This window comes from Dromaius novaehollandiae, chromosome 3 (genome assembly GCF_036370855.1).
Source record: "Dromaius novaehollandiae isolate bDroNov1 chromosome 3, bDroNov1.hap1, whole genome shotgun sequence".
Lineage (NCBI taxonomy): Eukaryota > Metazoa > Chordata > Aves > Casuariiformes > Dromaiidae > Dromaius > Dromaius novaehollandiae.
The window spans coordinates 1,846,377-1,869,878 of record NC_088100.1 but is presented as its reverse complement, the minus strand read 5'-3'; the positions used below and the strand labels follow the sequence as shown (position 1 = coordinate 1,869,878).

Here is a 23,502-nt window from a genome sequence, read left to right as displayed (position 1 = left end):
GCAGGGAGCCCAGGAGCCAGCTCTTACCCCGCTGCCTGGCTCCTTCCTCGCAGCTCCAGGCCATGCTCTTCACCCGCTCGCTCACTCACTAACTCGCTGGCTCGCAGGCAAAGGGCCACCTGAGGCTGCCCCAGCCCCACCTCTAGAAAGGGCCCGGGGTTGTGATGCGATGGTGACATCGTACTGTATGTGATGTCATGGGAGGAGTCCCAGCAGGGACATTCCCGTGACCGCCTCAGCTGCGCTCTGCAGCCATTTTGTGGGCAGCAACGGCCCCCAGCAGCGGCCATCTTCTCCTGGCTGAGGAGAGGACACCGGGCACTGTGGAGCTCGAAGGTCCTGGGTGTCATGGGTGGCACCTCAGCTTCTCTTCTCCCGACAGCCAAGCACTGCAAATACTTTTTTTTCTCTATAAAAGTTGTCCTCTTTTTCTGGTGACAGTGCTGAGAGCCTGAGAGACAGAGTAGGTGGTTGTGAAGGCCCCAGGGAGCAGCCGGCCCCAGAGAGTTCCTGGTTTGGGGTGTGGTGTGGGGCAGCGCACAGCAGGCCGTAGCTGGGGGGCCTGGGGTGGAAAGGGGCAGGGAAGGTCTCTTGGACCTTGGACATCCATCCATCCATCCATCAGGGAAGGCCACCTTGGCAGCTGCCTGGCTCCGGGTGGCCCCAGGGCTGCTTTGGCACCCACATGCCCCAAGGGCCTTGGCAACGGCCTCCCCACTCCCAGCAGCTCCAGAGGCGACTACCATGGCAACTGCTTGGCAACAGCGCAGGCAACTGCACTGGTGTCCAAAAAGCCGTGGCAATCCCTGGGCCTGCTGAAGGCAGGAGCTTTCTTGCTCTGCTCTCCACAGCCACCATCCTTCCCTCCTTGCCCTGGCGAGCGCCAGTCACTGGCGATGCAGGAGAAGGGGTTGTCCTGCATCTCTGAGGCAGCCAGCTGTGATCATGCCAGCCTCATCCCCATCACCCCAGCTCGCTTCATCCCAGAGCCGCAGTAGCAGGTTCCCCAGCCCAGCACGACCCTGCCACCTCTGAAGGGTGCCGAAGTCATGGTGGCTCCAGCTGCACCAGGAACTGAACCTGGACTGGGAGCGGGCAGTGCACTTGGCCCCCATCCCCCCAGCATGTCCTGTCCTGTTCTCTGCTCTGTCCCCCTGTTCGGGTCTCCCTTCCCTGGCTGCCTTCTGTGTGTCTCTCCTGCCTCTGGGAGAAGCTCAGCTTGGGTTTTACACAGGTGTGGTGGTTGTGACACTGCGGGCATCCCCTGTGGTCTGTGTTGTGGTGGTGATGGTGGTCAGGTCCCCAAGACACTGACGTGGGGATGACTGTCAGGCTGCAGGGCGGAGAGTGTGAGGGGATGAAGCCTTGGGGAAACTCACTGGAAGGTTTTGTCAAGAAAGATGAGCCTCCTCGCCCATAAGCTCCCACAGGTACTTTTATTGCTGGTGCTGCCTACGCCTCCATGACCATGGCGTTGAAGAGGGCGTGGATTGGAGCCTGGCAGGGGCACAGCTGGTGCTGCTGCTCTGCTGCAGCGGTGCCCGCGGGTGCCGAGCTCTCTGCTGCTGGGACAGGGCCCCGCTTCCTCCAGACGCTGCTGTCCCCCCGGCTGCGCAGCCCGCGCCACCATCTCTGCAGCCACTGCACGGCTCTGCCCTGCCCCACGCCCTTGTAGTCCACGAGCGGCAGGGTCTGCAAGGCAGCTCTCCGGAGCCTGGCGAGAGCGTCCTGGGGGGGTGGCTGTGCCCACGGGGGCAGGGGCCCCGTGGGGGTTGGCGAGGGAGAAGGCCGCCTGTGCCCAGCTCTGCGCAGGTCTGTCGTGCTGGTGAAGACAGAGCGCGTGGCTGGCTGCTTTGCAGCAGGAGACCTTTCACCTCTGGGCTGCTTGGCGTCTGCTCTCTGGAGCCTGCGGTGCTGACGGTGGCCTGGGAAGACCCCGCAGGCTCCACGCGTCCTCTCCCGGCAGGTTGGCGGAGCTGCCACTGCCCAGGGCCGAGCCCTGCCAGCCCTGCGCTGCTGGGGATTGGGCAGGTCCTTGGGGGCATGGGACAAGCCTGCGCCAGCAGCATCGGGTGGCGGAGGCAGGTGCCAGGCGTCTTCCTCCACGGGGGAACGGCCGGGCGATGGGAGAAAAGGGCTGGAGTCCGAGCCAGACTGGCAGGATCGGCCTCTGGCAAATGTGCCCATGCTCGACCTGCGAGGAGGAAGGGGGAGAGAGGAGATCGCAGGTGTAGGAGCCCCGCCGAGGCTGGGAGGCCCTCAAGTGTCCCGTGCCGGCTGAGCAGCACAGCCCTGGCTCTCCCCGCTCAGCGCACTGTGGGGCTGCCCGGCCTGGGGCTCCCCGAGGGGCAGCCGCGCCGCGAGGAAGGGCTGCGCTTACCCTGCCTGCTGCCTTGCTGCCGGCTCCTCGGTGTCTTCCTTGGGCAGGAAGGAGGCTGCTGCAAGAGGAGGCCGAGAGCGAGTGAGCGAGGGCAGCCCCTGCGTGGAGGCGCCGCCAGGGCAGAGGCCGGTGGACACGGGCGGCGGGGGGATTTCTTGGCAGGGAGCTGCTGCAGGGCCTGGTGCAGCTCCGGCACGGAGGTCGCTTACCTCTGTGTTTCTTATTGCTGCTTCTCTGCCTGCTGCTGCTCGGAGAAGTCCCCTGCACGCCAAAAGCCAGCCCCGGCTTAGCAGGGAGCCTGTCCCCTCCGCCGGGATGCAGGAGCTGCTGGAGGGCAGAGGGGAGGAAAGCAGGGGGTGTTTCTTTGCGGCAGCAGTGCCCGGGGATGTCCCCACTGATCTTGTTCAATGACATGGGGACGGGAGTGTCCTCAGCAGAGTGCGGCTCCAGGGGAGGTGGCACAGAGGGTCCATGGTGGTGGCCCGGCTGGGCAGGCCCTGGCCAGGCTGTTCAAGTGCCCCCCAAACCGGGACAGTTCCACACTGCCCCTGGGATGGGCCCTGTCCCGGGCTCAACCCCGTGCCTGCCCGGCAAGTGCCTGGGGCGATGCCACGCCTGGCTCCTACCTTGGGCTGGGGGATTCTCCCCCCAGGCATGAAGACCAGCACCACCAGCAGCAGCAGGTTGCATGCAGAAGGGACCTTGAGCAGCCACAGCAGCAGCAGGCTCTGTCCCCCGAGCAGGCACACGGCGCTCAGCTTCTGGGCGACCATCTCGCCCCAGGGAGGGTGCCTCGAGCGTGCAGCCGGCACGGTGCTCTGCGCCCAAGTCCTGTTTGCAGAGGGCAAGCCAAAACAGGGCACACGGCTCTGAGCAGTGCTCCCCTGACAGCCACCCTCACCCTCCCAGCCCAAGGAGGGCAGCACCGGCAGACTCCTCTGCACCAACTCCCTTCCCACGCCAGTCCACCAACCTCCCCGGCCCTGACCCCTCTGCTCTGGGGCTCACCCTTTGCATGATCCTCCGCACCCCACGACTGACACCTAGCAGTCTCCATGCGTCCTCTCCCGGCAGGTTGACGGAGCTGCCACTGCCCAGGGCAGCCCCACTCCCCTGCACCCTAAAAGCAACACAGAGATGAGTTATGGACTTCCTGGTACAGGTGACAGGGGAGTCAATGAGGAGAGGTGTTTTGCTGGACCTCATCCACCCTAAAGGAAGGCTCTGGGATTCGGAAGGGGAGAATGAGCCCGTTCGGGGTGGGATGGCTGTTACTGATCTAGGCCCAGCCTGCCTGGGCACAGGCTGAGCAGGCAGCCCTGACTGGCTCTGTGTCACACACCTTGTTCCGATTCAGTCCCAGTTTGGGCTGGACATGGTGGTCACTGACCCAGTTTGGTGGCACTGCCCAGGACCCAGTCAGACCAGTGTGGGCTCTGGAGGGGGTTTCACTGCCCAGCCCTGGTTCAGACCCGTGTGGCAGGGAGGAAGGCAGCATTGCTGTGGTGAAGTCCTGTCCCAGGGAGGTCCCCAAGCCCGTGCCAGGCCTGGATCAGGCAAAGATGGGGCCCCTAACCCAGCCCCAGGTCAGGACAGAGTGACAGGCACTGCCTGTTGCTGCTTCAGTCCCAGCCAGCCTGGGGGGACAGTTATGGCTCAGGGAAGGATCCCAGTTCAGCCTGGGTTTGGGGGAAGGTTGGCTCCATTGCTGACAGGTCCTAGACTGGGGTAGGACGGGGGTGTCACTGACAGGGGCCTGATCCAGAAGGTTACTGGCCTGGTGCCGATTCTGCCCAAAGGGCAGAGGGTCACTGGTGGGGGGAAGCTCTGGGGCAGGGGTATCACAGGGGTGTCTGGGGACAGGAAGGGAGGCCACCGGCCCCTCCTGATACAGAAGATACCAACCTGGCCCTGGTCTTGCGGGGAGCGGGGAACTCTGCCCAGGCCTGGGTCCAGGCTGCAGGAGTCCCTAACCTGGTGCTGGTTTGGGATAGCGGGTGGTCCCTGACCTGGTGCCATTTGGCAGGGGACATCCTCAACCTGCCGCTGGGGCAGGATGGGGGGTGGTCCCTGACCCTGTGCGGGTTCGGGATGCACGGCGGTCCCTGGCCCGGGGCCATTCAGCAGGGACAGGGGACGTGCTGGACCTGGGGCTGCTTTGGGAAGCAGGGTGGTCCCCAAACCGAGGACACCTGGCAGGGAGCAGGGAATGTCTCTGCCCTGGGGCTGCTTCAGGATTCAGAGCAGTTCCTGACCCAGTGCCAGAAGCGAGAGAAGGTCCCAGACCCCGTGAAGGTTAGCAAGGGCACGTGCAGGTCCCTGCCCCAGTGCTGGGTTGAAATGGGGCTGTGTCTGACCGAGTGCTGGTTTGGGTGGGGGTCCTCGGTCCAGTACTGGTTTTGGGCGGGGGGGTGCAGGGTGGAAGGTCCTTGAGCTGGTGCCTGTTTGGGGTGGATGGTCCCTGACCCAGTGCTGCTCCTGGGTGAGGGCAGTTGAGAACTGGGTGCCAGGGTGGGGGCTCTGGGGTCCATCCCCGACCTGGTGCCAGTCGGGGGGGGTTGTGGGGGGCGCAGTCCCAGCCCCAGCGCGGGTTTGCCGGGGTGAGCAGCCCCGGAGCTGGCGTCGGTTCGGGCCGGAGGGCCGCGACCCGGTGCCCGTTAAAGGGGGCAGCCCCTGGCCCCAGTATGCGGCGGGGGCAGATCCCGGCCCGCTGCCGGTTCCGGTGGAGGCAGGACAGAGCGGCGCTTGGGAAGGGGCCGGCCCTGACCTGGAACCGGCCGGGGGTGGCGGGAGGAGAGCCCGGCCCGGGGGAGGCAGAAGGCGCCAGAGAGAGGACGGCAGTGGGGTGGGGGCGGCGCGGCCCCGGTTCGCCCGTTTCTCACCGGCGCTTGGCGTCGAGGCGGGCGGCGATGCGCTCCTCGGGCCCGGGAGCGATGAGGGCCGGGCCCGGGCCACGCCGCCGCCGCGCCCGTCCCGCGCCTCCTGCGGCCCCGCGGCTCACGGCGGCCAGGCTGCCGCGCATGCGCGCTACCGCCTCCCGCTCCGCGCAGCCGTTAACGCGGCCCCGCGTTGCCTGGCGACGGCGTAGCCGCGCATGCGCACTGTCGAAACACGCACCCCCCCCGCCCCCCGCCCCCCGCCCCGCGCGAGCGGTCGGGCGCGGCGTTGCGTGGCAACGCAGCTGCGGCCAACGGCCGTGCGCGCGGCCGCTCTGAGGGGCCGGGGCGGGAGGGGGGCGGGTGGCGGCGGGCGCGGGGGCTGCTAGGGAAAGGCGACCCTTCCGTGACACTGCCCAGCCGTCCCGTGCCCTCCCGATCCTGGCCAGTGCCCCAGCACAGGGACACCGGGGCGTGGTGTCCCCGAGCGCTGGCAGTCGTGGGCCCAGCAGGGACAAGCCGGAGTGTGCCCGAAGGGAGGGTGTAAAGAGGGTGGGGCCAGACTCTTTTTGGTGGTGCCCAGAGACAGGATGAGAGGCAACGGGCACAAACTGAAACATGGGAACTTCCACCTGAACATAAGGAGACGCTTCTTTACTGTGAGGGTGACTGAGCACTGCAGCAGGTTGCCCAGAAAGGCTGTGGAGTCTCCATCCTTGGAGATACTCCAAAGCCCTCTGGACACAGTCCTGGGCAACCTGCTGTAGGTGAGCCTGCTTGAGCAGGGGGGTTGGCCTGGATGATCTCCAGAGGTCCCTGCCAATCCCCACTTTTCTGCGATTCTGTGATTTCAGCTCTGCTGTGCTGAGTGAACTGACTGTCCCTAAACACTAACGGGCCAAGGCCCAGGCAGTGCTGGGCTGGCAAACAGAGCATAGCCCATGGTGGGAAGGCCCAGGCTGACTTGAGGTCTAACACCAGCCTGTCCCGATCCAGTATCGGGAGGGTTTCGTTACGATCCCAAGGACGAGATTAAGACCCTAAAAGCGGTCAAATATCGTACAACCTTTTAACTTTATTTTCCACAAAGTGGGGAGAAAAGGTGGGGGAAAGGCGAAGGGGAGGCAAAGGGGAGAGGGGAACAACGGCAAGGGGAAAAGATAAAGTTGGAAAAGGAGAACAGAAACTAGCTACCGCCACTCCGAGTCCGATGATGTTCCGCTGACTCCGTTTGAGATCCTCAGCCGTCGGCAACCCCCCGACTCCGTTCGAGATCTCCAGTCCTTGCAAACAAGCCCCCCCCATTCACACAGTCTGCAGTTTTTATAGGTTCTTGCCCCACTCTGGGAGGTGCTTCCTCACTCCCCATGCAGATTAGCTGTCATGTGCAGTCCGCCCTCCCGGAACCTTCCAGAAACGGGCTGGGGGCTTCTGGGGGTCTCGTGCTCATGCGCAGATCGCAAAGGTGTACGTGCGGTTCGTGCCAGACGTGCTGTTCCCCTAGAAGCCTTCTGCCCTTTTCGCGCCTTTTTCCCTGCGCAGGCGCATGAGGTTGTTTACCTCACGGACGGCTCCCGACGGTGCCAGCGCGGCGTTGCCCAGTGCACCTTGGTGGCAGCGGCTCTGCGGCAGCTGCGGCGATGTCGAGACAAAACCGCATTTAGTAGCGGTTCTCTCCACAGCCCCGGTGCTGGTTTGGGGCAGGAGCCCTGAATGTGGGAGTGGTTGGTGGGGGTGGCGGATGTCCCCTGTCTGAGAACTGGTTTATGTTGGGCGGGGGTCCCAAAGCCGGCAGTGGTAGTCAGGGGCACTCTGGGCACGCAGGTCCATCTCCCAGCAGGGCGTTGTCTCATGGTGCGTGGCGACCCGCTCCTTGGGCTCACGCTGCCCTGGCCTTGCTGTGCTGCTCAGTGAGACTGGCAGTGCAGGGCAGGAGACTGCCCTGGCGGGCAGGGAAGGCCCGCACAGCAGTCCCGCCGAGCACGGGGGGTTGGTGGGTAGCAGTGGGGGCTGATGCTGAGGGAAGCAGGAGCATCACCATTTGGGGTCCAAAGATGTCCCCTCTGGCCGGTGGCTCTGAAGGACAGAGGGGATCTCGCCAGTCAAGGATGACCCCAGGGTTGGTGTGAGACATTGCGGGCATCCCTTGTTGTCTGTGTTGCGGTGGTGATGGTGGTCAGGTCCCCAAGACACTGACGTGGGGATGACTGTCAGGCTGCAGGGCGGAGAGTGTGAGGGGATGAAGCCTTGGGGAAACTCACTGGAAGGTTTTGTCAAGAAAGATGAGCCTCCTCGCCCATAAACTCCCACGGGTACTTTTATTGCTGGTGCTGCCTACGCCTCCATGACCATGGCGTTGAAGAGGGCGTGGATTGGAGCCTGGCAGGGGCACAGCTGGTGCTGCTGCTCTGCTGCAGCGGTGCCCGCGGGTGCCAAGCTCTCTGCTGCTGGGACAGGGCCCCGCTTCCTCCAGACGCTGCTGTCCCCCCGGCTGCGCAGCCCGCGCCACCATCTCTGCAGCCACTGCACGGCTCTGCCCTGCCCCACGCCCTTGTAGTCCACGAGCGGCAGGGTCTGCAAGGCAGCTCTCCGGAGCCTGGCGAGAGCGTCCTGGGGGGGTGGCTGTGCCCACGGGGGCAGGGGCCCCGTGGGGGTTGGCGAGGGAGAAGGCCGCCTGTGCCCAGCTCTGCGCAGGTCTGTCGTGCTGGTGAAGACAGAGCGCGTGGCTGGCTGCTTTGCAGCAGGAGACCTTTCACCTCTGGGCTGCTTGGCGTCTGCTCTCTGGAGCCTGCGGTGCTGACGGTGGCCTGGGAAGACCCCGCAGGCTCCACGCGTCCTCTCCCGGCAGGTTGGCGGAGCTGCCACTGCCCAGGGCCGAGCCCTGCCAGCCCTGCGCTGCTGGGGATTGGGCAGGTCCTTGGGGGCATGGGACAAGCCTGCGCCAGCAGCATCGGGTGGCGGAGGCAGGTGCCAGGCGTCTTCCTCCACATGGGAACGGCCGGGCGATGGGAGAAAAGGGCTGGAGTCCGAGCCAGACTGGCAGGATCGGCCTCTGGCAAATGTGCCCGTGCTCGACCTGCGAGGAGGAAGGGGGAGAGAGGAGATCGCAGGTGTAGGAGCCCCGCCGAGGCTGGGAGGCCCTCAAGTGTCCCGTGCCGGCTGAGCAGCGCAGCCCTGGCTCTCCCCGCTCAGCGCACTGTGGGGCTGCCCGGGCTGGGGCCCCCCGAGGGGCAGCCGCGCCGCGAGGAAGGGCTGCGCTTACCCTGCCTGCTGCCTTGCTGCCGGCTCCTCGGTGTCTTCCTTGGGCAGGAAGGAGGCTGCTGCAAGAGGAGGCCGAGAGCGAGTGAGCGAGGGCAGCCCCTGCGTGGAGGTGCCGCCAGGGCAGAGGCCGGTGGACACGGGCAGCGGGGGGATTTCTTGGCAGGGAGCTGCTGCAGGGCCTGGTGCAGCTCCGGCACGGAGGTCGCTTACCTCTGTGTTTCTTATTGCTGCTTCTCTGCCTGCTGCTGCTCGGAGAAGTCCCCTGCACGCCAAAAGCCAGCCCCGGCTTAGCAGGGAGCCTGTCCCCTCCGCCGGGATGCAGGAGCTGCTGGAGGGCAGAGGGGAGGAAAGCAGGGGGTGTTTCTTTGCTGCAGCAGTGCCCGGGGATGTCCCCACTGATCTTGTTCAATGACATGGGGACGGGAGTGTCCTCAGCAGAGTGCGGCTCCAGGGGAGGTGGCACAGAGGGTCCATGGTGGTGGCCCAGCTGGGCAGGCCCTGGCCAGGCTGTTCAAGTGCCCCCCAAACCGGGACAGATCCACACTGCCCCCAGGATGGGCCCTGTCCCGGGCTCAACCTCCTGCCTGCCTGGGAAGTGCCTGGGGCGATGCCACGCCTGGCTCCTACCTTGGGCTGGGGGATTCTCCCCCCAGGCATGAAGACCACCACCACCAGCAGCAGCAGGTTGCATGCAGAAGGGACCTTGAGCAGCCACAGCAGCAGCAGGCTCAGTCCCCCGAGCAGGCACACGGCGCTCAGCTTCTGGGCGACCATCTCGCCCCAGGGAGGGTGCCTCGAGCGTGCAGCCGGCACGGTGCTCTGCGCCCAAGTCCTGTTTGCAGAGGGCAAGCCAAAACAGGGCACACGGCTCTGAGCAGTGCTCCCCTGACAGCCACCCTCACCCTCCCAGCCCAAGGAGGGCAGCACCGCCAGACTCCTCTGCACCAACAACCTTCCCACGCCGGTCCACCAACCTCCCCGGCCCTGACCCCTCTCTGCTCTGGGGCTCACCCTTTGCACGATCCTCCGCTCCCCACGATTGACAGCGTCAATCTGCCACAACAAGAAGAGCCAAAGGCCGCCGAGAGCGAATCTGGAAAAAGAGGGGCGCAGGGCGCTCACTCCATGGGCTTCCCTGGGTGCCCGCTGCCGGGGCTGGTTTCACAAGCGCTGCGCTGGCAGCCCCCGTCCTCAGCAGCGAGGCCGCAGACTGGTCCCCGCAGGCTGCTGGGCTGCGCGGAGGGGACGTTTGCGTGAGTGTGGCCCTTGCAGCGGGATGGGACGTGTCGAGGCAGGGGCAGGTCAAGGCCAGGCTCTAAGCCAAGCGGCAGCGCATCCGCCCGGCTGCTGGGGCGGGCGCTGCCCAAGGAGGGAGCGTGCAGCGGTTTGTGGGCTCTGGGGAGGCCGCCAGCCCCAGGGAGACGAGGGCAGGAGAGCCTGGGCAGGGAGCCCAGGAGCCAGCTCTTACCCCGCTGCCTGGCTCCTTCCTCGCAGCTCCAGGCCATGCTCTTCACCCGCTCGCTCGCTCACTAACTCGCTGGCTCGCAGGCAAAGGGCCGCCTGAGGCTGCCCCAGCCCCACCTCTAGAAAGGGCCCGGGGTTGTGATGCGATGGTGACATCGTACTGTATGTGATGTCATGGGAGGAGTCCCAGCAGGGACATTCCCGTGACCGCCTCAGCTGCGCTCTGCAGCCATTTTGTGGGGAGCGACGGCCCCCAGCAGCGGCCATCTTCTCCTGGCTGAGGAGAGGACACCGGGCACTGTGGAGCTCGAAGGTCCTGGGTGTCATGGGTGGCACCTCAGCTTCTCTTCTCCCGACAGCCAAGCACTGCAAATACTTTTTTTTCTCTATAAAAGTTGTCCTCTTTTTCTGGTGACAGTGCTGAGAGCCTGAGAGACAGAGTAGGTGGTTGTGAAGGCCCCAGGGAGCAGCCGGCCCCAGAGAGTTCCTGGTTTGGGGTGTGGTGTGGGGCAGCACACAGCAGGCTGTAGCTGGGGGGCCTGGGGTGGAAAGGGGCAGGGAAGGTCTCTTGGACCTTGGACATCCATCCATCCATCCATCAGGGAAGGCCACCTTGGCAGCTGCCTGGCTCCTGCTTCATGGCCCCCAGGCTGCGGGAGCTGCTCAAGCGCAGAGCGGGTGAAAGCAGGTCGCATGTCTTTGCTGCAGCAATGCCTGGGCATGTCCCCGCTGTCGAAGAAATTCTTCCTGCTTCTGTGTTAGGTCAGAACAGCAGCTTTATTTAGGGGAGAGCCCATGGCACCGTCACACACAACAAGCCTCGCCAATGTGCTGTCTGCCTCCCGCCACTAACGAGGCCTTTTATGGGCTTTCTTGCACGCTCCAGAAGCTTCCAAAAGCCAAAAAGTTCCAAAGCCCGTGGCCTTTCCCTGGCAGAGCCCCTGTGTCCTGGGCCACACTGGGCCCCTCAGCAGGGATGTCCCCATGAACGTTTTCCTCGGTGTCCCTGTCCCGAGGAGAGCGTGCTGTCCCTGGAGCGGCAGGTTTCACCCTGTGAGCGTCCCCTCCTCCGGACGGGGTTCCTGCTGTGCCTGGCCGCTCGGCCCCACGGCCTTCCCGCAGAGCAGCCCGGCCACAGCAGCTCCCGCCTGCAGCCCCTGCGGCCACAGCCCTCAGGCTGTCTCCGGGGTTGTGTCAGCCCAACGCTTGTTTCCCCTGTTCCAGCCCCAAACTCGCCTGTGCCTGCACCTCAAGAAGTCAGTCCCTGCTGCAGCAGTCGCCCGGCTGTCGCTCCATGCCGGCCGTGCACACAGGCCCCGACATGGCCACGGAGCCGGGCGCTCCGCATCTGCCCGTGGGCTCGGCCCATGCGCGGAGGCTGCTGGAGGCTTCGGGCCGGGCTGCCCTGCCTGTAGGCTCGTGGGGGAGTTTCCCAGCCGCGCCGTGGCGGGTGCAGTCCGGGCTGGGCAACCGCCTCAGCTGCGCTCTGCAGGGCTGGCCCCGGCAGCCATTTTGTGGGCAGCAATGGCCCCCAGCAGCGGCCATCTTCTCCTGGCTGAGGAGAGGACACCGGGCACTGTGGAGCTTGAAGGTCCTGGGTGTCACGGGTGGCACCTCAGCTTCTCTTCTCCCGACAGCCAAGCACTGCAAATACCTGATTCTTTTCTCTAAATGTTGTCCTCTTTTTCTGTCACCACTGGCTGAGAGCCAAGGCCCCAGGGAGCAGCCGGCCCCAGAGAGTTCCTGGTTTGGGGTGTGGTGTGGGGCAGTGCACAGCAGGCCGTAGCTGGGGGGCCTGGGGTGGAAAGGGGCAGGGAAGGTCTCCTTGACCGTGGACATCCATCCATCCATCAGGGAAGGCCACCTTGGCAGCTGCCTGGCTCCGGGTGGCCCCAGGGCTGCTTTGGCACCCACATGCCCCGAGGGCCTTGGCAACGGCCTCCCCACTCCCAGCCTCCTCCTCTCTCCATTGCAGCTCCAGAGGCGACTACCATGGCAACTGCTTGGCAACAGCGCAGGCAACTGCACTGGTGTCCAAAAAGCCGTGGCAATCCCTGGGCCTGCTGAAGGCAGGAGCTTTCTTCCTCCGCTCTCCACAGCCACCATCCTTCCCTGCTTGCCCTGGTGAGCGCCAGTCACTGGCGATGCAGGAGAAGGGGTTGTCCTGCATCTCCGAGGCAGCTGGCTGTGATCATGCCAGCCTCGTCCCCATCACCCCAGCTCGCTTCATCCCAGAGCCGCAGTAGCAGGTTCCCCAGCCCAGCACGACCCTGCCACCTCTGAAGGGTGCCGAAGTCATGGTGGCTCCAGCTGCACCAGGAACTGAACCTGGACTGGGTGCGGGCAGTGCACTTGGCCCCCATCCCCCCAGCATGTCCTGTCCTGTTCTCTGCTCTGTCCCCCTGTTCGGGTCTCCCTTCCCTGGCTGCCTCCTGTGTGTCTCTCCTGCCTCTGGGAGAAGCTCAGCTTGGGTTTTACACAGGTGTGGTGGTTGTGACACTGCGGGCATCCCCTGTGGTCTGTGTTGTGGTGGTGATGGTGGTCAGGTCCCCAAGACACTGACGTGGGGATGACTGTCAGGCTGCAGGGCGGAGTGTGAGGGGATGAAGCCTTGGGGAAACTCACTGGAAGGTTTTGTCAAGAAAGATGAGCCTCCTCGCCCATAAGCTCCCACGGGTACTTTTATTGCTGGTGCTGCCTACGCCTCCATGACCATGGCGTTGAAGAGGGCGTGGATTGGAGCCTGGCAGGGGCACAGCTGGTGCTGCTGCTCTGCTGCAGCGGTGCCCGCGGGTGCCAAGCTCTCTGCTGCTGGGACAGGGCCCCGCTTCCTCCAGACGCTGCTGTCCCCCCGGCTGCGCAGCCCGCGCCACCATCTCTGCAGCCACTGCACGGCTCTGCCCTGCCCCACGCCCTTGTAGTCCACGAGCGGCAGGGTCTGCAAGGCAGCTCTCCGGAGCCTGGCGAGAGCGTCCTGGGGGGGTGGCTGTGCCCACGGGGGCAGGGGCCCCGTGGGGGTTGGCGAGGGAGAAGGCCGCCTGTGCCCAGCTCTGTGCAGGTCTGTCGTGCTGGTGAAGACAGAGCGCGTGGCTGGCTGCTTTGCAGCAGGAGACCTTTCACCTCTGGGCTGCTTGGCGTCTGCTCTCTGGAGCCTGCGGTGCTGACGGTGGCCTGGGAAGACCCCGCAGGCTCCACGCGTCCTCTCCCGGCAGGTTGGCGGAGCTGCCACTGCCCAGGGCCGAGCCCTGCCAGCCCTGCGCTGCTGGGGATTGGGCAGGTCCTTGGGGGCATGGGACAAGCCTGCGCCAGCAGCATCGGGTGGCGGAGGCAGGTGCCAGGCGTCTTCCTCCACGTGGGAACGGCCGGGCGATGGGAGAAAAGGGCTGGAGTCCGAGCGAGACTGGCAGGATCGGCCTCTGGCAAATGTGCCCGTGCTCGACCTGCGAGGAGGAAGGGGGAGAGAGGAGATCGCAGGTGTAGGAGCCCCGCCGAGGCTGGGAGGCCCTCAAGTGTCCCGTGCCGGCTGAGCAGCACAGCCCTGGCTCTCCCCGCTCAGCGCACTGTGGGGCTGCCCGGCCTGGGGCTCCCCGAGGGGCAGCCGCGCCGCGAGGAAGGGCTGCGCTTACCCTGCCTGCTGCCTTGCTGCCGGCTCCTCGGTGTCTTCCTTGGGCAGGAAGGAGGCTGCTGCAAGAGGAGGCCGAGAGCGAGTGAGCGAGGGCAGCCCCTGCGTGGAGGCGCCGCCAGGGCAGAGGCCGGTGGACACGGGCGGCGGGGGGATTTCTTGGCAGGGAGCTGCTGCAGGGCCTGGTGCAGCTCTGGCACGGAGGTCGCTTACCTCTGTGTTTCTTATTGCTGCTTCTCTGCCTGCTGCTGCTCGGAGAAGTCCCCTGCACGCCAAAAGCCAGCCCCGGCTTAGCAGGGAGCCTGTCCCCTCCGCCGGGATGCAGGAGCTGCTGGAGGGCAGAGGGGAGGAAAGCAGGGGGTGTTTCTTTGCGGCAGCAGTGCCCGGGGATGTCCCCACTGATCTTGTTCAATGACATGGGGACGGGAGTGTCCTCAGCAGAGTGCGGCTCCAGGGGAGGCAGCACAGAGGGTCCATGGTGGTGGCCCAGCTGGGCAGGCCCTGGCCAGGCTGTTCAAGTGCCCCCCAAACCGGGACAGATCCACACTGCCCCCGGGATGGGCCCTGTCCCGGGCTCAACCCCGTGCCTGCCTGGGAAGTGCCTGGGGCGATGCCACGCCTGGCTCCTACCTTGGGCTGGGGGATTCTCCCCCCAGGCATGAAGACCACCACCACCAGCAGCAGCAGGTTGCATGCAGAAGGGACCCTGAGCAGCCACAGCAGCAGCAGGCTCAGTCCCCCGAGCAGGCACACGGCGCTCAGCTTCTGGGCGACCATCTCGCCCCAGGGAGGGTGCCTCGAGCGTGCAGCCGGCACGGTGCTCTGCGCCCAAGTCCTGTTTGCAGAGGGCAAGCCAAAACAGGGCACACGGCTCTGAGCAGTGCTCCCCTGACAGCCACCCTCACCCTCCCAGCCCAAGGAGGGCAGCACCGGCAGACTCCTCTGCACCAACTCCCTTCCCACGCCGGTCCACCAACCTCCCCGGCCCTGACTGCTCCCTGCTCTGGGGCTCACCCTTTGCACGATCCTCCGCTCCCCACGATTGACAGCGTCAATCTGCCACAAGGAGAAGAGCCAAAGGCCGCCGAGAGCGAATCTGGAAAAAGAGGGGCGCAGGGCGCTCACTCCATGGGCTTCCCTGGGTGCCCGCTGCCGGGGCTGGTTTCACAAGCGCTGCGCTGGCAGCCCCCGTCCTCAGCAGCGAGGCCGCAGACTGGTCCCCGCAGGCTGCTGGGCTGCGCGGAGGGGACGTTTGTGTGAGTGTGGCCCTTGCAGCGGGATGGGACGTGTCGAGGCAGGGGCAGGTCAAGGCCAGGCTCTAAGCCAAGCGGCAGCGCATCCGCCCGGCTGCTGGGGCGGGCGCTGCCCAAGGAGGGAGCGTGCAGCGGTTTGTGGGCTCTGGGGAGGCCGCCAACCCCAGGGAGACGAGGGCAGGAGAGCCTGGGCAGGGAGCCCAGGAGCCAGCTCTTACCCCGCTGCCTGGCTCCTTCCTCGCAGCTCCAGGCCATGCTCTTCACCCGCTCGCTCGCTCACTAACTCGCTGGCTCGCAGGCAAAGGGCCGCCTGAGGCTGCCCCAGCCCCACCTCTAGAAAGGGCCCGGGGTTGTGATGCGATGGTGACATCGTACTGTATGTGATGTCATGGGAGGAGTCCCAGCAGGGACATTCCCGTGACGGCCTCAGCTGCGCTCTGCAGCCATTTTGTGGGCAGCAACGGCCCCCAGCAGCGGCCATCTTCTCCTGGCTGAGGAGAGGACACCGGGCACTGTGGAGCTCGAAGGTCCTGGGTGTCATGGGTGGCACCTCAGCTTCTCTTCTCCCGACAGCCAAGCACTGCAAATACTTTTTTTTCTCTATAAAAGTTGTCCTCTTTTTCTGGTGACAGTGCTGAGAGCCTGAGAGACAGAGTAGGTGGTTGTGAAGGCCCCAGGGAGCAGCCGGCCCCAGAGAGTTCCTGGTTTGGGGTGTGGTGTGGGGCAGCACACAGCAGGCTGTAGCTGGGGGGCCTGGGGTGGAAAGGGGCAGGGAAGGTCTCTTGGACCTTGGACATCCATCCATCCATCCATCAGGGAAGGCCACCTTGGCAGCTGCCTGGCTCCTGCTTCATGGCCCCCAGGCTGCGGGAGCTGCTCAAGCGCAGAGCGGGTGAAAGCAGGTCGCATGTCTTTGCCGCAGCAATGCCTGGGCATGTCCCCGCTGTCGAAGAAATTCTTCCTGCTTCTGTGTTAGGTCAGAACAGCAGCTTTATTTAGGGGAGAGCCCATGGCACCGTCACACACAACAAGCCTCGCCAATGTGCTGTCTGCCTCCCGCCACTAACGAGGCCTTTTATGGGCTTTCTTGCACGTTCCAGAAGCTTCCAAAAGCCAAAAAGTTCCAAAGCCCATGGCCTTTCCCTGGCAGAGCCCCTGTGTCCTGGGCCACACTGGGCCCCTCAGCAGGGACGTCCCCATGAACGTTTTCCTCGGTGTCCCTGTCCCGAGGAGAGCGTGCCGTCCCTGGAGCGGCAGGTTTCACCCTGTGAGCGTCCCCTCCTCCGGACGGGGTTCCTGCTGTGCCTGGCCGCTCGGCCCCACGGCCTTCCCGCAGAGCAGCCCGGCCACAGCAGCTCCCGCCTGCAGCCCCTGCGGCCACAGCCCTCAGGCTGTCTCCGGGGTTGTGTCAGCCCAACGCTTGTTTCCCCTGTTCCAGCCCCAAACTCGCCTGTGCCTGCACCTCAAGAAGTCAGTCCCTGCTGCAGCAGTCGCCCGGCTGTCGCTCCATGCCGGCCGTGCACACAGGCCCCGACATGGCCACGGAGCCGGGCGCTCCGCATCTGCCCGTGGGCTCGGCCCATGCGCGGAGGCTGCTGGAGGCTTCGGGCCGGGCTGCCCTGCCTGTAGGCTCGTGGGGGAGTTTCCCAGCCGCGCCGTGGCGGGTGCAGTCCGGGCTGGGCAACCGCCTCAGCTGCGCTCTGCAGGGCTGGCCCCGGCAGCCATTTTGTGGGCAGCAATGGCCCCCAGCAGCGGCCATCTTCTCCTGGCTGAGGAGAGGACACCGGGCACTGTGGAGCTTGAAGGTCCTGGGTGTCACGGGTGGCACCTCAGCTTCTCTTCTCCCGACAGCCAAGCACTGCAAATACCTGATTCTTTTCTCTAAATGTTGTCCTCTTTTTCTGTCACCACTGGCTGAGAGCCAAGGCCCCAGGGAGCAGCCGGCCCCAGAGAGTTCCTGGTTTGGGGTGTGGTGTGGGGCAGTGCACAGCAGGCCGTAGCTGGGGGGCCTGGGGTGGAAAGGGGCAGGGAAGGTCTCCTTGACCGTGGACATCCATCCATCCATCAGGGAAGGCCACCTTGGCAGCTGCCTGGCTCCGGGTGGCCCCAGGGCTGCTTTGGCACCCACATGCCCCGAGGGCCTTGGCAACGGCCTCCCCACTCCCAGCCTCCTCCTCTCTCCATTGCAGCTCCAGAGGCGACTACCATGGCAACTGCTTGGCAACAGCGCAGGCAACTGCACTGGTGTCCAAAAAGCCGTGGCAATCCCTGGGCCTGCTGAAGGCAGGAGCTTTCTTCCTCCGCTCTCCACAGCCACCATCCTTCCCTGCTTGCCCTGGTGAGCGCCAGTCACTGGCGATGCAGGAGAAGGGGTTGTCCTGCATCTCCGAGGCAGCTGGCTGTGATCATGCCAGCCTCGTCCCCATCACCCCAGCTCGCTTCATCCCAGAGCCGCAGTAGCAGGTTCCCCAGCCCAGCACGACCCTGCCACCTCTGAAGGGTGCCGAAGTCATGGTGGCTCCAGCTGCACCAGGAACTGAACCTGGACTGGGTGCGGGCAGTGCACTTGGCCCCCATCCCCCCAGCATGTCCTGTCCTGTTCTCTGCTCTGTCCCCCTGTTCGGGTCTCCCTTCCCTGGCTGCCTCCTGTGTGTCTCTCCTGCCTCTGGGAGAAGCTCAGCTTGGGTTTTACACAGGTGTGGTGGTTGTGACACTGCGGGCATCCCCTGTGGTCTGTGTTGTGGTGGTGATGGTGGTCAGGTCCCCAAGACACTGACGTGGGGATGACTGTCAGGCTGCAGGGCGGAGTGTGAGGGGATGAAGCCTTGGGGAAACTCACTGGAAGGTTTTGTCAAGAAAGATGAGCCTCCTCGCCCATAAGCTCCCACGGGTACTTTTATTGCTGGTGCTGCCTACGCCTCCATGACCATGGCGTTGAAGAGGGCGTGGATTGGAGCCTGGCAGGGGCACAGCTGGTGCTGCTGCTCTGCTGCAGCGGTGCCCGCGGGTGCCAAGCTCTCTGCTGCTGGGACAGGGCCCCGCTTCCTCCAGACGCTGCTGTCCCCCCGGCTGCGCAGCCCGCGCCACCATCTCTGCAGCCACTGCACGGCTCTGCCCTGCCCCACGCCCTTGTAGTCCACGAGCGGCAGGGTCTGCAAGGCAGCTCTCCGGAGCCTGGCGAGAGCGTCCTGGGGGGGTGGCTGTGCCCACGGGGGCAGGGGCCCCGTGGGGGTTGGCGAGGGAGAAGGCCGCCTGTGCCCAGCTCTGTGCAGGTCTGTCGTGCTGGTGAAGACAGAGCGCGTGGCTGGCTGCTTTGCAGCAGGAGACCTTTCACCTCTGGGCTGCTTGGCGTCTGCTCTCTGGAGCCTGCGGTGCTGACGGTGGCCTGGGAAGACCCCGCAGGCTCCACGCGTCCTCTCCCGGCAGGTTGGCGGAGCTGCCACTGCCCAGGGCCGAGCCCTGCCAGCCCTGCGCTGCTGGGGATTGGGCAGGTCCTTGGGGGCATGGGACAAGCCTGCGCCAGCAGCATCGGGTGGCGGAGGCAGGTGCCAGGCGTCTTCCTCCACGTGGGAACGGCCGGGCGATGGGAGAAAAGGGCTGGAGTCCGAGCGAGACTGGCAGGATCGGCCTCTGGCAAATGTGCCCGTGCTCGACCTGCGAGGAGGAAGGGGGAGAGAGGAGATCGCAGGTGTAGGAGCCCCGCCGAGGCTGGGAGGCCCTCAAGTGTCCCGTGCCGGCTGAGCAGCACAGCCCTGGCTCTCCCCGCTCAGCGCACTGTGGGGCTGCCCGGCCTGGGGCTCCCCGAGGGGCAGCCGCGCCGCGAGGAAGGGCTGCGCTTACCCTGCCTGCTGCCTTGCTGCCGGCTCCTCGGTGTCTTCCTTGGGCAGGAAGGAGGCTGCTGCAAGAGGAGGCCGAGAGCGAGTGAGCGAGGGCAGCCCCTGCGTGGAGGCGCCGCCAGGGCAGAGGCCGGTGGACACGGGCGGCGGGGGGATTTCTTGGCAGGGAGCTGCTGCAGGGCCTGGTGCAGCTCTGGCACGGAGGTCGCTTACCTCTGTGTTTCTTATTGCTGCTTCTCTGCCTGCTGCTGCTCGGAGAAGTCCCCTGCACGCCAAAAGCCAGCCCCGGCTTAGCAGGGAGCCTGTCCCCTCCGCCGGGATGCAGGAGCTGCTGGAGGGCAGAGGGGAGGAAAGCAGGGGGTGTTTCTTTGCGGCAGCAGTGCCCGGGGATGTCCCCACTGATCTTGTTCAATGACATGGGGACGGGAGTGTCCTCAGCAGAGTGCGGCTCCAGGGGAGGCAGCACAGAGGGTCCATGGTGGTGGCCCAGCTGGGCAGGCCCTGGCCAGGCTGTTCAAGTGCCCCCCAAACCGGGACAGATCCACACTGCCCCCGGGATGGGCCCTGTCCCGGGCTCAACCCCGTGCCTGCCTGGGAAGTGCCTGGGGCGATGCCACGCCTGGCTCCTACCTTGGGCTGGGGGATTCTCCCCCCAGGCATGAAGACCACCACCACCAGCAGCAGCAGGTTGCATGCAGAAGGGACCCTGAGCAGCCACAGCAGCAGCAGGCTCAGTCCCCCGAGCAGGCACACGGCGCTCAGCTTCTGGGCGACCATCTCGCCCCAGGGAGGGTGCCTCGAGCGTGCAGCCGGCACGGTGCTCTGCGCCCAAGTCCTGTTTGCAGAGGGCAAGCCAAAACAGGGCACACGGCTCTGAGCAGTGCTCCCCTGACAGCCACCCTCACCCTCCCAGCCCAAGGAGGGCAGCACCGGCAGACTCCTCTGCACCAACTCCCTTCCCACGCCGGTCCACCAACCTCCCCGGCCCTGACTGCTCCCTGCTCTGGGGCTCACCCTTTGCACGATCCTCCGCTCCCCACGATTGACAGCGTCAATCTGCCACAAGGAGAAGAGCCAAAGGCCGCCGAGAGCGAATCTGGAAAAAGAGGGGCGCAGGGCGCTCACTCCATGGGCTTCCCTGGGTGCCCGCTGCCGGGGCTGGTTTCACAAGCGCTGCGCTGGCAGCCCCCGTCCTCAGCAGCGAGGCCGCAGACTGGTCCCCGCAGGCTGCTGGGCTGCGCGGAGGGGACGTTTGTGTGAGTGTGGCCCTTGCAGCGGGATGGGACGTGTCGAGGCAGGGGCAGGTCAAGGCCAGGCTCTAAGCCAAGCGGCAGCGCATCCGCCCGGCTGCTGGGGCGGGCGCTGCCCAAGGAGGGAGCGTGCAGCGGTTTGTGGGCTCTGGGGAGGCCGCCAACCCCAGGGAGACGAGGGCAGGAGAGCCTGGGCAGGGAGCCCAGGAGCCAGCTCTTACCCCGCTGCCTGGCTCCTTCCTCGCAGCTCCAGGCCATGCTCTTCACCCGCTCGCTCGCTCACTAACTCGCTGGCTCGCAGGCAAAGGGCCGCCTGAGGCTGCCCCAGCCCCACCTCTAGAAAGGGCCCGGGGTTGTGATGCGATGGTGACATCGTACTGTATGTGATGTCATGGGAGGAGTCCCAGCAGGGACATTCCCGTGACGGCCTCAGCTGCGCTCTGCAGCCATTTTGTGGGCAGCAACGGCCCCCAGCAGCGGCCATCTTCTCCTGGCTGAGGAGAGGACACCGGGCACTGTGGAGCTTGAAGGTCCTGGGTGTCATGGGTGGCACCTCAGCTTCTCTTCTCCCGACAGCCAAGCACTGCAAATACTTTTTTTTCTCTATAAAAGTTGTCCTCTTTTTCTGGTGACAGTGCTGAGAGCCTGAGAGACAGAGTAGGTGGTTGTGAAGGCCCCAGGGAGCAGCCGGCCCCAGAGAGTTCCTGGTTTGGGGTGTGGTGTGGGGCAGCACACAGCAGGCCGTAGCTGGGGGGCCTGGGGTGGAAAGGGGCAGGGAAGGTCTCGGACCTTGGACATCCATCCATCCATCCATCAGGGAAGGCCACCTTGGCAGCTGCCTGGCTCCTGCTTCATGGCCCCCAGGCTGCGGGAGCTGCTCAAGCGCAGAGCGGGTGAAAGCAGGTCGCATGTCTTTGCCGCAGCAATGCCTGGGGATGTCCCCACTGTCGAAGAAATTCTTCCTACTTCTGTGTTAGGTCAGAACAGCAGCTTTATTTAGGGGAGAGCCCATGGCACCGTCACACACAACAAGCCTCGCCAATGTGCTGTCTGCCTCCCGCCACTAACGAGGCCTTTTATGGGCTTTCTTGCACGTTCCAGAAGCTTCCAAAAGCCAAAAAGTTCCAAAGCCCGTGGCCTTTCCCTGGCAGAGCCCCTGTGTCCTGGGCCACACTGGGCCCCTCAGCAGGGACGTCCCCATGAACGTTTTCCTCGGTGTCCCTGTCCCGAGGAGAGCGTGCTGTCCCTGGAGCGGCAGGTTTCACCCTGTGAGCGTCCCCTCCTCCGCATGGCGGTTCACGGTGTGCCTGGCCACTCAGGTCTCTTTGATCCGTGGGCATCCATCCATACACAGGGATGGCCACCTTGGCAGCTTCCTGGTTCCTGGTGGCCCTGGGGTTTCCATCCCTGCAGGGCCCTTACAGCAGCCCGTTGGGGCTGGGGTGAGATGCTGGTGGCCTTGGCAGCAGCTTCCCCACTTCCAACCTCCTCCTCTCTCCATGGCAACCCTAGATATGAATACCATGGCAACCCCTTGGCAACAGCACAGGCAACTCCACCGGTTTCCACAGCCGGGGCCCAATGTGCAGATACCTGGGTGTACTGAAGCCAGGAGCTTTCTTCCTCTGTCTTTCACAGACAGCATCTTCACCCCTTGCCCTGGTGAGTGCCAGTTCCTGGCCATGTTGGAGAAGGGGTTGTCTTGTGGCCCTGAGGTGGCCAGACATGCCTGTGTCAGCCTCATTCTCGTCACCTCAGCTCACTTCATCCGAAAGCTGGCGTACCAGGTTCCCCATCCCAGCACAACCATCCCAACCTGGAGGGTCCGATCCATCTAGATGTTGCCTTATGAAGTGGCAGCGTGCATGAGAATTGTTCTTCTCAAAAACCAAAACCGAGTAACCAGCACCTCTTGAGGCCAGGATAAGCAGGTCTCCTAGTCGTGTCTGCTCAACTTCTGAGGCGTCTGGTGAGGACAGAAGCTAGATGCAACTGAAATGCACCCTCCAAGGGTGATATTGGGAAAATGAGTTAGGGTTGTTCAAAGCCATTGGTAGGATTTCAGCTCTACTGGGCTGAGTGAAACAGTCTTTGCTCTCCCTAAATATTAGCAGGCCAAAGGCCAGGCAGTGCTGGGGTAGAAGATGGAGGATAGTCTAGGGACCATAGACACAGGCAAAATTGAGGTCGAACAGCAGAAAAATGTCAGTAGATAATTCATACAGGACCTTATTGGCCCTGGGATACACCATGCTGCCTGCTCGGCCCCTTTGAAGCTGTGGTGGGTGGGAGGATGGCGTGTTCAGAGCTTCAGGGTCCAGCAAGCCAAATGGTCATCTCACCAAAGACCACTAGATGGCAAAAGAAGAGCCAATCTAGCCCCATATTGAGCCCTATCCTGGTAATCCTTAGGGCCTGACCCAGGGCTCAGGAGATACGCTGTGCTGGTGGGGAGCATCCACACTGAAGGATGGGATGGCTCACATGCTGCCAACTTGCTGCTGCTTAGGAGAGGGCATGCTCATGTTTGGGTGTGTTGTGCAGTATTAGGAATTATCCCGGCCCGTACTAACAGCCCCTCAAAATACCCGAGTACCAAGAATCTCACTCCAGCGTGATATGATTCATGGCTTTATATTGTGGAGCTGATGTGGCTGGTGTCTCCTCATCATTGAGGGCTGCAGAAGCATCAGCTTTCGGAGGCTACACAGGGGTGTCTGCACTAGGATCTACTCTGCGGTGGAAAACCACCCTTATGTCTGTTTTAAGAAGGTTAGGACCTGAGCTACTTGGGAAGAGGATTTTTCATCCCCTATAAATGAAAAGAAAATTGAGTTTCTAAGTAAATAATAAAAATAACTGCTTTCCTGGAATTGAGATCTGAAAGCATTAGCTCTCTCCCCGTTGCAAAAGGCAAACATTACACAGTTGAAATCAGAACAACACCCCTCCAGATTCATCTGAACATGTCATTCAAACACATTCCCAATGTTTTAGACCTCTGGTGCCTATAACGTGCCCAGGCCCAGGCCTCTGGTTTGAACAAAAGGGACCCAAGATTTCCTTCTGTTGATGCTATTCTGTATCCTCTTCCTCAAACCCAAGTTCAGAACGACATTTTGAAAACACTGCCAGGATTTTGCATGAAAAATTCGGTCACGTGGAAAGAGCTTTTTAATTAAAACCCTCTTTAACCAGCAGGTTCCCCTGTGAGAGCCAGCCTGTGGCTTGGTGGCCCAGAGGATGGCATGTCCCCTCTTTACCTGGCAGTGTAACGTGGTGCTGTCCTCACTCTGCCCCTGTGAAAGGCAACTGGGAGGCCCAGCTCTGCCCGGGACCGCTGCATTTCACCCACGCTGTTTTAGGGTGCAGGCGTGAGGGCAGCCCCGCGCTCCCCGGGGCACTGTGGGGGACCGGAGGGTACTTCTCCGCCTCGGGGTGGCTGGCCTCAAGATGGCAGCAATGACATGCAGCATGCGTGTGCTAGCTCCAAGTGAGTGGGGACCGCTCCATCCAACCCTCCTGTTCAAAGGACACCCCCAGCTGCCTCTCCTGGCATC

The 23,502-nt window shown here is 64.1% G+C and overlaps 4 protein-coding genes across 10 annotated transcripts; all 4 read right to left on the bottom strand.

Moving 5' to 3' along the window:
• Positions 1 to 1,417: 1,417 nt before the first annotated feature.
• On the bottom strand, positions 1,418 to 5,447 carry LOC135327765 (uncharacterized). 4 transcript variants are annotated; one of them, XM_064508219.1, is made up of 5 exons: positions 5,263 to 5,447; positions 3,389 to 3,500; positions 2,590 to 2,707; positions 2,381 to 2,438; positions 1,418 to 2,194 (listed from the first exon to the last, which is right to left on the bottom strand). In XM_064508219.1, exons 1-5 carry the CDS (start codon positions 5,400 to 5,402, stop codon positions 1,453 to 1,455), a joined length of 1,170 nt encoding a protein of 389 aa, XP_064364289.1. In that variant the 5' UTR covers positions 5,403 to 5,447; the 3' UTR covers positions 1,418 to 1,452. The 4 variants fall into 4 exon arrangements, with proteins under 4 accessions (XP_064364289.1, XP_064364291.1, XP_064364292.1 ...); XM_064508221.1 differs by having other exon boundaries at positions 2,590 to 2,704; XM_064508222.1 differs by lacking the exon at positions 5,263 to 5,447 and adding an exon at positions 3,007 to 3,211 and having other exon boundaries at positions 3,389 to 3,506.
• An 874-nt stretch (positions 5,448 to 6,321) lies between these two features.
• On the bottom strand, positions 6,322 to 10,139 carry LOC135327764 (uncharacterized). 2 transcript variants are annotated; one of them, XM_064508217.1, is made up of 6 exons: positions 9,986 to 10,139; positions 9,529 to 9,610; positions 9,145 to 9,349; positions 8,728 to 8,845; positions 8,519 to 8,576; positions 6,322 to 8,332 (listed from the first exon to the last, which is right to left on the bottom strand). In XM_064508217.1, the coding sequence occupies exons 1-6, from the start codon at positions 10,020 to 10,022 to the stop codon at positions 7,591 to 7,593; spliced, it is 1,242 nt and encodes a 413-aa protein (XP_064364287.1). In that variant the 5' UTR covers positions 10,023 to 10,139; the 3' UTR covers positions 6,322 to 7,590. The 2 variants fall into 2 exon arrangements, with proteins under 2 accessions (XP_064364287.1, XP_064364288.1); XM_064508218.1 differs by having other exon boundaries at positions 8,728 to 8,842.
• Positions 10,140 to 12,644: 2,505 nt separating this feature from the next.
• LOC135327763 (uncharacterized) lies at positions 12,645 to 15,314 on the bottom strand. Of its 2 annotated transcripts, none has more exons than XM_064508215.1 (6): positions 15,075 to 15,314; positions 14,618 to 14,699; positions 14,234 to 14,438; positions 13,817 to 13,934; positions 13,608 to 13,665; positions 12,645 to 13,421 (listed from the first exon to the last, which is right to left on the bottom strand). In XM_064508215.1, exons 1-6 carry the CDS (start codon positions 15,109 to 15,111, stop codon positions 12,680 to 12,682), a joined length of 1,242 nt encoding a protein of 413 aa, XP_064364285.1. In that variant the 5' UTR covers positions 15,112 to 15,314; the 3' UTR covers positions 12,645 to 12,679. The 2 variants fall into 2 exon arrangements, with proteins under 2 accessions (XP_064364285.1, XP_064364286.1); XM_064508216.1 differs by having other exon boundaries at positions 13,817 to 13,931; positions 15,075 to 15,312.
• Positions 15,315 to 17,733: 2,419 nt separating this feature from the next.
• Positions 17,734 to 20,634, bottom strand: LOC135327762 (uncharacterized). Of its 2 annotated transcripts, none has more exons than XM_064508213.1 (6): positions 20,164 to 20,634; positions 19,707 to 19,788; positions 19,323 to 19,527; positions 18,906 to 19,023; positions 18,697 to 18,754; positions 17,734 to 18,510 (listed from the first exon to the last, which is right to left on the bottom strand). In XM_064508213.1, exons 1-6 carry the CDS (start codon positions 20,198 to 20,200, stop codon positions 17,769 to 17,771), a joined length of 1,242 nt encoding a protein of 413 aa, XP_064364283.1. In that variant the 5' UTR covers positions 20,201 to 20,634; the 3' UTR covers positions 17,734 to 17,768. The 2 variants fall into 2 exon arrangements, with proteins under 2 accessions (XP_064364283.1, XP_064364284.1); XM_064508214.1 differs by having other exon boundaries at positions 18,906 to 19,020.
• Positions 20,635 to 23,502: the final 2,868 nt, after the last annotated feature.